At 54.5% G+C, this 9,720-nt stretch overlaps 1 protein-coding gene and 1 long non-coding RNA gene across 2 annotated transcripts; one reads left to right on the forward strand and one right to left on the reverse strand.

The window, feature by feature from the left end:
* Window positions 1-1,366: 1,366 nt before the first annotated feature.
* LOC139177182 (uncharacterized) lies at window positions 1,367-4,886 on the reverse strand. Its single transcript, XR_011561662.1, has 3 exons — window positions 4,773-4,886; window positions 3,696-3,783; window positions 1,367-3,095 (listed from the first exon to the last, which is right to left on the reverse strand). It is a non-coding gene; the product is annotated as an uncharacterized lncRNA (long non-coding RNA).
* LOC109571802 (cytoplasmic tRNA 2-thiolation protein 1-like) lies at window positions 2,952-7,986 on the forward strand. The gene is made up of 3 exons (XM_070771559.1): window positions 2,952-3,067; window positions 4,395-4,939; window positions 6,669-7,986. Exons 1-3 carry the CDS (start codon window positions 2,952-2,954, stop codon window positions 7,202-7,204), a joined length of 1,197 nt encoding a protein of 398 aa, XP_070627660.1. The 3' UTR covers window positions 7,205-7,986.
* The last annotated feature ends 1,734 nt before the right edge of the window (window positions 7,987-9,720 follow it).

Here is a 9,720-nt window from a genome sequence, read left to right on the forward strand (position 1 = left end):
TCTCAATCTCAGCACTACTGACATTTTGGGCAAGCTAGTTCTTTGCCATGGAGGCTGACCTGTGTGTTCGAGATTTAGTAACATTGCTGGTCTCTGCCTACTGGATGCCAGTACCCCAACCCCAGTTGTGAGTCAAAATCATCCCAAGTTGAGAACCACTGCTCTACTCCTCTGAAGGCTGGACTATTTCATCCCCTATAGGTGAGGAAATGTAACTTAGCCACATTCACACAACCAGATCCCAGGATCTGAACTAGGCTGCCTCCCTCCTTAACCACCACATTCCACAGCAGCAATTTTGTGCCTGAGCTCAGTGTTCCTTGGGGTGCAGATAAAAGGAGGAGGCAAGGAAGGAGAGGTAGGCCAGGAGCAGCTCAGGACAGGCCATGAATACCTTGCCTGCTCTGTCCCAGGCCTTCTGCATGGGGATGCTATGGACCCAGATGCAAACCCAACCAAACCCTTCTCTTGGAAAGTACCCAACCCAAAGAGACAGTGAAACAGAGACAGCCACAACCCAAGGTGACAGGGCCTCTGACAAAGCAAGGGACCAAGGGCCATGGGAGCCCAGAAGTGGCTTGTTAAACCAGGGCAGGGGAGGAGGGGTCCTGTGGGCTTCCTGGGGGAAGTATACCCACATGGCCATCTGGATGAGAAAGAAGAATCAGGGTGTTGGGGGAGGAGGGGTGTGGGACAGAGAGTCTTCAGAAGAAGAGACAGCGTGTGCAGACATCCGGCAGAAAAAATTCTTCCTCTGGAAAATATGGGGGCCTGCCAGAGATGCAGGGTGAGAGGTGAGGCTGAGAAGTCATCAGGGGCCAGGTCACTAACACGAAGCTGAGGGACTCAGTCTTTACCCTGCAATGATGAGAAGCTGCAGCCATCCTCCAGAAACCCCTGACAGCAACTCAGTCTTTCCCTTCAGAAACAAAGTTAATGAGTACTAAGCTGCAGCCCCAGGAAGAGACATAAAGAACAGAACACTGCCCTCCGCTCTTTTCACAGCACTTAACGAAGCACCAGGCACAGTTTGGGGTGCTTTGAAAATATGAAATCATCTAGTTCCTCCAACAGCTGCTATTTTATCATCCCCACTGAATACAGGAAGCCCTGGAAGGTCAAGTCACTCACTCAAGGTCACAGAAACTAAGCAAGGGGCACATGGAGTCACCCTTGCAGGCCAGCTTTCACATTCACTTTCTTTTTTTCAATGGCATCCAGTGTAAGACAAACTTTTTTTTAACTAACTTCTCACTCAAAAGTATGTGAGTGGTGTTGGAGAGCTACTAAAATACTTAAAACAAAGAAACTTTCAAAGCCTACAGGAACACCTGAATGTGCATACTGATTTGGGGGCTGAAAACCAAAGCACAGAATACCTCTTAAGTCAGGGCCCCTCCGCCTCAGCACTACTGTTATGTGAGGCCGGATGATTCTGCGTTGTGGAGACCATCCTGTGCAGCATATGTTTACCGGCAACCCTGGCCTCTGCCTGCCGGGTACCGGCCACACACTGCTCCTTGCATCATAGTTGCAACAATTAAAAATGTCTCCACACATCACCAAATGTTCTCTTGGGGATAAACTCACCCTCAACTGAGAATTGCCTTAGACTCTCTGTAGGTTGGTTGTCTAAGGTTTTGAAATGCCCAAATCAAGACTTCCTTTAAAAGAAAACTTAGACATGTTCCAGAAATGGGAGCCACGACCAGTTATGAGAATTAAGTGAAAACAAACAAACAGAAAAAAGTTTTTTGTTTTTTTTCCCCCCAGTAAACACTCCCCTACTAACTCATTTATTTTCACACACACTACGACGCACGTACCATTATCATCCCCATTTTACTGACCAGGAACTTGAGATAGTGCGAGGGACATGCAGGGGATGAGTGTCTGGCACACTGCTGACTCCTTACTAAGTGTAGTCCCGCTCCCTTACCCCCACCCCATACCCTGGTCAGCAGCACCTGTCACCTCTGGACTCCTGCAGCACCGGTCATCTGCCCCTCCACATCAAGCTTTGCCATCCTTATCTCTCCAGCCAGGCCTGGTACGCCCAGAGGATAGTACCTGGCACGCGGGAAGCCCTAGGAAATGACTGACAAATGAATGAACCCGATGACCACGCTTCAGCCAATAGGTTCAGACACTCAAACGTCCCCCATCCCTACCCTCTCAAGGGTCTCACAGGCGTAGAGATAAGAAAATGTCAGACTATAACAGCTAGGAAAGGGGGCAGTTTGGGGGCTGGAAAGAAGCTGAGAGCCTGGACCTTGGGTGCAGGGCTCCGGCTGATTCTTGGGAAGGTGCTCCGGCTTTTGATTTCGGGGACCCTCCGTCTCACGCGTCTCACCTGCCCTCCATCCGGAGCTCGACCTTCAACTCCAACAGGCAGGAGGCGTAAGCAATGAGCCCTCACCAAGCCTGAGCGTAACTGCTCACCGCGTTCTTGACCTGAACCCGGTGCACGCGTGTAAGAACCGCAAACTGCTATATTTCTGCTCCGCATAAGCATAACACCTCCAGGCCGCACCGCGGCAGCCGGGGCCGGGCGCGCGCGCCCAAGAACCCAGACTGTAAGCCCGAACCTTGGAATCGGTCCAGCGCCCTCGCTACCTCTCCCTTTCGCACCCCATCCCCATCATACCCCACTCCGACGCCTCTCCACCCCCACCACAAATTCCACCATGCTTCCACAAGAGCACAAAACTTGAAAAGCACCCATCTTTGGACTAAACCACACACGGCGCGCTACGCAGGGAAGCGCAAGAACCACAAGAACCACAGACCGTACCCACTCCTACGCAAGCGCACAAGGGGCTCTCGCGGGACCGGAAGCAAGGAGCACTCTAGGAGCTGTGGGCGGAGCTAGAGACGTCGCCGCGAGGACCGCCGGGAGTTGTAGGCCCAGCTCGTCCGAAAGCAGTAAGCGCCACCGACTCAACCGCCGCATGGGTACCTGGGAGTTGTCGGCGGGCAGACCACAAAGCCTTCTGGAAGTCGTAGTTCTATTACCTGCTTCTGCGCTTTCTCGGAGCCTGGACCTTCCCGCGTGGGTTCTATTCAGGTGAGTGCCTCCTCCCACCTTTGTAGCACTGCAGTGGAGGAGTTGACGGTCTTAATGGGGAGACAGCACTCCCCTCAATAAACCCCCAAAGCCTGTCTCCCGGCGGCCCTCCAGGCAGGAGTGCCCTACACAGCTGGCGTTCCTGATTTGAACTCTGCCGGCCGGGTCTGACTCCTTGTTCCCACCCACCCCCGCCCCAAGCTGGGTGCGGTGCGAGCGCACCCTCTTTAGTCCCGATTACAACCTAGAGTGGTCGGGGCGCGGGTAAAGGAGGGGATTAGGTGGCCGTGGAAATCTAGAGGCGGCAACACACCCAGCTCAGGGTTCTGAAAAGACTTCCAGAGCAAAGAACCTCAAATCTACCATGCCCAAACCCCACCTCTCACAGTATTTCCTCATTCTTCCCTAACCCCCACCTCCTCTCTACTAAATGGTCCCACTACCTTCCAAGTGCTCAAGTCAAAACAAAACCTGAGGTCCTGGGTCCTGTTTCTTTCATCCACTGCCCCCGCCCGCCCAAGGCTTGTAAAAGTCCCATCTGCTCTGTCTCCGCAACAGATCCAGAATCTGACCACTTCTCTCCAGTTCCACTGTCTCCACTCTGCTCCGAGCTACCGCTGTTGCTTACCTTGATCACTGCAGGAACCTCCTCACTGGTCTGCCCATGTCAGTCCTTTCCACGCTCCACCCTCCATTCACACGCAGGCCAAGGAATCCTGTTAAAAATTAGATTCTGTCACTATAGAGCTTAAAACCGTCCAACCGTTCCTATTTCTCTCAGAATAAAAGTCCAAGCTCCTTACCCTGCCAACCTCCAAGGCCCCGGAGCCTTTCCCGCCTTCGACCACAACGCACTTGAACACAGACAGGACCTGCCCTTTCATGTCCTGTGCATTTGCTGTTAACTCTTATCAGGAAAATCCTTCCCACTGATCTAATGCCTGACTCCTCCTTATGGCCTTAGCTCAGAGAGTAATTCCCTCATATTACTACTTTTCATATCTGGAAAGTATCTTGAGTCGGCTCTTCCACTAGAATTTAGTGCCTGCAACCTTTCCTGTTTTGCTCATTGCTGTGTCCCCAATTCCTAGAGAACATTGGGCACCTTGAAGGTACTGAGTGGATATTTGCTGAATGAAAGAATGAACGAGTGATTGAAAGGCTAAGATGAGACTTGAAGGTGCCAGGCCTGCACAGTGCTGCGGGAAAGAGTGTTACAGACAATGGGTTTACTCTGGGTACTATCTGGGCAGCCTCCCGGGAGGCAAGCAACGACCCCCGCAATCCCAATCCACATGTAACCCGCCTCCCCTCTCCACCCATACAGGAGAAGCCGACCCCTCCCGCCTCTCCAGGACCCCACGATGCCCGCCCCGCAGTGCGCCTCTTGCCACAAGGCGCGCGCCGCCCTCCGCCGTCCGCGCTCGGGCCAGGCGCTCTGCGGCGCCTGCTTCTGCGCCGCCTTCGAGGCCGAGGTGCTGCACACGGTGGTCGCGGGCCGCCTGCTGCCCCCTGGCGCCGTGGTGGCCGTGGGCGCCTCGGGCGGCAAGGACTCCACGGTGCTGGCGCACGTGTTGCGCGAGCTGGCCCCGCGCCTGGGCATCTCGCTGCACCTCGTGGCGGTAGACGAGGGCATCGGCGGCTACCGGGACGCGGCGCTGGCGGCTGTGAGGCGGCAGGCGGCGCGCTGGGAGCTCCCGCTCACCGTCGTGGCCTACGCGGACCTCTTCGGGGGCTGGACTATGGACGCCGTGGCCCGCAGCACGGCTGGCTCCGGCCGCAGCCGCGCCTGTTGCACCTTCTGCGGGGTGCTGCGGCGCCGCGCGCTGGAGGAAGGGGCGCGCCTCGTGGGAGCCACGCACGTCGTGACCGGTGAGCGCAGGCGCGGCCCAGAGCGGGCGTGGTGGGAGGGGCGCATGCGCAGGATAGGGCACCGTAAGGGCGCTGGAGTGCGTGCCCAAGTGGTAAAATGGAGGCTTCGTGTGTCTTAATTGGAGAATCTAAATAGCAAGAAGGGGATATGCACGCTCACTGAAGGTTCATGGGCATATCGTGTGCACATCTTTACAAGCTTTTGAGTCACTGCCATTATCTGGTAACATTCATGGATGCCAAGTCACTTCAGTCGTCTCTCTTTGCAACCCTATGGACTGTAGCCGACAACAGCCAGGCTCCTTGGTGCATGGGATTCTCCAGGCAACAATACTGGAGTGGGTTGCTATGCCCTCCTCCAGGGGATCTTCCCAACCCAGGGACAGAACCTGCGTCTCCTGTGGCTTCTGCATTGCAGGCGGATGCTTCACCGCTGAGCCACAGGGGCTCACATGCTGGCACACACATGCTGGCACACACATGCTGGCAAATAGAGGGGTGGAAGAGTACTCTCTGGGGCTAGGGCTGTGGTTTTCTGCAGTTTTTTTTTAAATGACATTCTCTGTGTCCCTTTTCATAAAAGGAGGGGCATGGCGGGATATCGCCCATCAAAAGCCATCTATAGTCTGAAACGCAACTGTGTCTTTTAACTCCTTTTGTCTTTCATTCTCTCTCTGCTAACTTTTTCTCTGTCCCAGTCATTACTTCAACAAATAATTATTGACCATTTATTTTGTACCACATGCGGGCTATGTACCGGAGAACAAACTACCTAACCTCAGTTTCCTCTCCTATACAACAGGGCTATTAATATTATCCAGATCCTAGACTTCCTGGGACTTAGATGAATTATGTATGAAACACTCAGACGAGAGACTGAGAAACAGTAAACCTATAAACATTTGCTGCTACGATGATGCACAAGCCAGTGTCTGATCCTGTCCATTTCTCACATACATAATTACAACCTGTAAGTGCAGCTAAGGCAAGTGATGCAGGAAGACCTAGTGAAGGGAGAAAGGAAGAGTTTCCTGAGTAATCAGAGACCTGAAGGCTGAGTGGGTCCTTAGATGAAGGACCAAAAGGGGATTGGGAGAGATTCTGAGCAGAGGAAACAGCAAAGGCCCTCAGGAGGGAAAGTATGGTCGGGTTGAGAAGCCCTAAGACCCATTTTTACTGTAGACTCAAGTATGAGCATTCCATAGACAGAAGCGCCTGGCGGGCTCCATGGGGTCGCAAAGAGTCGGACACGACTTTCACACACACATACAAAAATAAGATGACAAGTTGCAGAATAAATTGAGCTTCAGTTTTACGGTGACTGTTGTGTAGATGCGCACTTACTGCCTCCTGGTCTTCTAAACGCCATGATCTGCATTCCCAGAGGCACTTGTGTCAACAGCCCACTTGGGAGTCTCCATCAAAGGCCATGTGGACGTCTATGCAGTCTGAAGTACACTTTTCACTGAGATTGAAGTGAGATTTGTTGCGTAAAGCACTTCTACTCGATACATGAAAGGGCGCCTAGCACGGGGCCTGGTCTGCGATAAGTGGGGGATAAGTGAGGCACCCCGGGTTGCTCCACGGGAGCCTGGGTGTGTCGCCCTCTCGTTTCTCGCCGGGTCCCCCAGCAGCCTCCCGCAGGCCACCCCGCGGTGCCCCGGGGTCTCCTCCCGAGGCCCCGCCGGCCCCGGCCCCCTCCTCACTGCTCCCGTCTCCCCTCCCTCAGGACACAACGCGGACGACATGGCGGAGACGGTGCTCATGAACTTCCTGCGGGGCGACGCGGGCCGGCTGGCGCGGGGCGGGGGCCTGGGCTCCCCGGGCGAGGGGGGCGCCCTGCCGCGCTGCCGCCCGCTGCAGCTGGCGTCGCAGAAGGAGGTGGTGCTGTACGCGCACTTCCGCCGCCTGGACTACTTCTCCGAGGAGTGCGTGTACGCGCCCGAGGCCTTCCGCGGCCACGCGCGCGACCTGCTCAAGATGCTGGAGGCGGCGCGGCCGTCGGCGGTGCTGGACCTGGTGCACTCGGCCGAGCGCCTGGCGCTGGCCCCGACCGCGCGGCCCCCGCCGCCCGGCGCCTGCTCCCGCTGCGGGGCGCTGGCCAGCCGCGCGCTCTGCCAGGCCTGCGCGCTCCTGGACGGCCTGAACCGCGGCCGGCCCCGCCTGGCCATCGGCAAGGGCCGCCGGGGGCTGGACGAGGAGGGGCCGCCACGGGAGCCGCAGCCGTCCCGACCGCCGACTTCCGAGCCGGTCCCCGACTTCTAGAGACTCCAGTTCCCCGTGGGGATCCAGCGCCGTGGGGGCACGGGGCCACCTATGAATGACACGGAATGAACCCGAGTTACCTGAGCCCGGGCTTCGTGTGAAGCTGGGAGAGAGACGGAACCTGTTAACCTGCGATCTTGCAGACGCTGGGGCTCTAGGCTCCTGGGGCTGGGGGCTGGGGACTCCTAGGTCTCAGAGAGGGGAGCACTAAACGACCTTCCATTCCTGAGTGAGTGGGAATTAGGGGGCTGCTTGCCTGTACCTCTGTGGGGTTCTGGACGTGCTCAGATAGCCCTAACCCTTCTCGATCGCCTACTGCCCGCCTGATGATCGTGTTTGCCTGTAGTAGGATAAGCACAAACACGCAGCTGGATGGACATGTCAGTTACAGCACTCATGGTGCTTCTGTGTGAGCGCTGAGTGTACTGCAGGCGCTGGGCCATCTCATTTCACCCGCACCACGATCTCATTGGCTGTAGCCCGAGGCCCATAACTGGCCTGGGGTCACCTCTCTGGAGCCCCACCTGGGGGCTCACACCCAGGTCCACCTGGGGCTCTTCAAGACGGTGGAATTAGTCCTTATCCCCAGTACCACCTGAATCTCTGATGGATGAAGAGCAACTGGGGCGGCTCTCCAGACTCCAGATTCTAGAGGCAGAGCTGGGTGAGCTTGGGTCAGTGACTTAACCTCTCGGATCTTCCATTTGCTCCGCTAAAAATGGAATCAAGGCCTCCCACCGAAGCACTGTTGTGAATGTTTGATAAAGCCCTCAGTAAATGTGTTCGACTTGGCTGTTCACTTGGCTGGCCACCAGGGGGCGCTCGATTTCGGGGTTGCTGCCCTGCGGATCCAGACGGGTGTGAGGCTCGGAAAACTGCCTGCCTGACTCCTGAGGAGGCTTGGGGTCCTCAGTCCCACCTCCAAGCTTTGCTGGGTTGCTCCTTTGTTAGAAATGCCCTCCTTTCCCATCTTCCTGCTCACATCCTCCAGGAGCCTCCTGGAAGTGTCCCTGAATCTCTTCTCCCACCCTGCCCAGCCCAGGACATTGGGACTCTCCCAAACCCCAGCCGCTGGGTCTTGTTCTTACCGTGTGGCCATTCAGCCTTTTGGGGTTTTGTTCTCCCTAATTGAACTGAACTTTGGGGACAGAAACCAGATCTGTGTTTCCACTGGATAACACAACATCATTCTTTCCACATTTATGGAGCCCTTGGTGTCTGCAAGGGCATTTCTAGACATCGGTGGGAGAGAAAATTAAAAAAAAAAAAAATTAAAACCATTTGGTTGCGGAGTTTACAATCTTGTGGGAGAGAGGTAATAGGCAAATATGTAATATGAAGTCATAATGATGGGTGCTATGAATAGGAAACAAAACAACATAAGGGGAAAGGGATTGAAGAGTCCTGTTTTAGTTTTGAGAGGCCAAGGCCTCTTTGAGAAGGTGACTTTTGAGCAAAGACTAAAATAAAGCAAACAAGGGACTTCCGTTGTGTTTCAGTGGATAATACTCAGCACTCCCAATGCAGAGGGCCTAGGTTCGATCTCTGGTCAGAGAACTAGATCCCACATACCACAAGGAAAGATCCCGTGTGCCCTAAGACTTGGTGCAGCCAAATAAATCTTTAAAACAGTGCCAAATAAAGCAAACAAGGTTTCCATCCTTAATGGAATATCTCATGTCAGAGTAACACTTCCATTAAGACCAACTAGGAACACACACACACACACACGCTATTTGAACACATGAAACAGCTACCAAGACAGCGAAGAGGCCACAAAAAAGAGCAGCTCGTTCAGCGGGAGGGGCCAGAAGGCAGAGAAAGCAAGCAGAAAGCATAAGCTAAGCTGAGCTGAACTTTCAGTAGCAACACAGGGCTGGAGACAGAAATGGAGTGTGGGGCCAATGAGGCAGGCAGGACTGGAGGGGCCAAAATCCTGGGCAGAAGGGAAGAGCATTGGGATCAGCCCATCGTGAGGAATGGTTGTGACAAGAGACACTGCCTTGCCAGTTGTTGGGTGTCCTACCCCCTCACCAGACCCTAGCATGGGGTTCAGGATCTCCTTGTGCCTTGACTCCGGGGTCGCCAGGATGCAAATGTCAGGTATTAGGGTCAGCACCAAGGAGGGACAGAGAGAACCAGAGCTCGCAAAGCATGACAATAATAAGAGGCTGAAACTGAGAAGTGAGGTGCTGGCTCCAGCCCAGAATTAGATGTGATGTTTGCAGGTTTCTGGGGTCAATTTGAGTTCAGAAAGCCACTTGATTTGTAGACGGCTCTCAGTCAATTCTCAGGTTTCCCATGAGTCCTGCAATCACACCTTGAGAATGAGTTCTAACCTCTTATCACTTCCTCCAGTCCCAGAAAACCTTCCCTCTTTATAGCGTCTATCGAATCTTCCTCTTCTTACCCCACTACTACCTTTTCCTGATCTTGCCTGGCTTTCTCTACTCTTCATAATTCTCTGTGCACTGGTCCATTGAGGCCCCAAGATCTTTTCCCCACTCTGAATATTT

Source organism: Bos indicus, chromosome 18 (genome assembly GCF_029378745.1).
Source record: "Bos indicus isolate NIAB-ARS_2022 breed Sahiwal x Tharparkar chromosome 18, NIAB-ARS_B.indTharparkar_mat_pri_1.0, whole genome shotgun sequence".
In the NCBI taxonomy this organism is placed as follows: domain Eukaryota; kingdom Metazoa; phylum Chordata; class Mammalia; order Artiodactyla; family Bovidae; genus Bos; species Bos indicus.

Coding starts and splice junctions, on each gene's coding strand:
- LOC109571802 (XM_070771559.1), top strand. CDS start 2,952: ATGGGTACCTGGGAGTTGTCGGCGGGCAGACCACAAAGCCTTCTGGAA. Junction 3,068..4,394: donor CCCGCGTGGGTTCTATTCAG/GTGAGTGCCTCC, acceptor CCACCCATACAG/GAGAAGCCGACCCCTCCCGC. Junction 4,940..6,668: donor AGCCACGCACGTCGTGACCG/GTGAGCGCAGGC, acceptor CCCCTCCCTCAG/GACACAACGCGGACGACATG.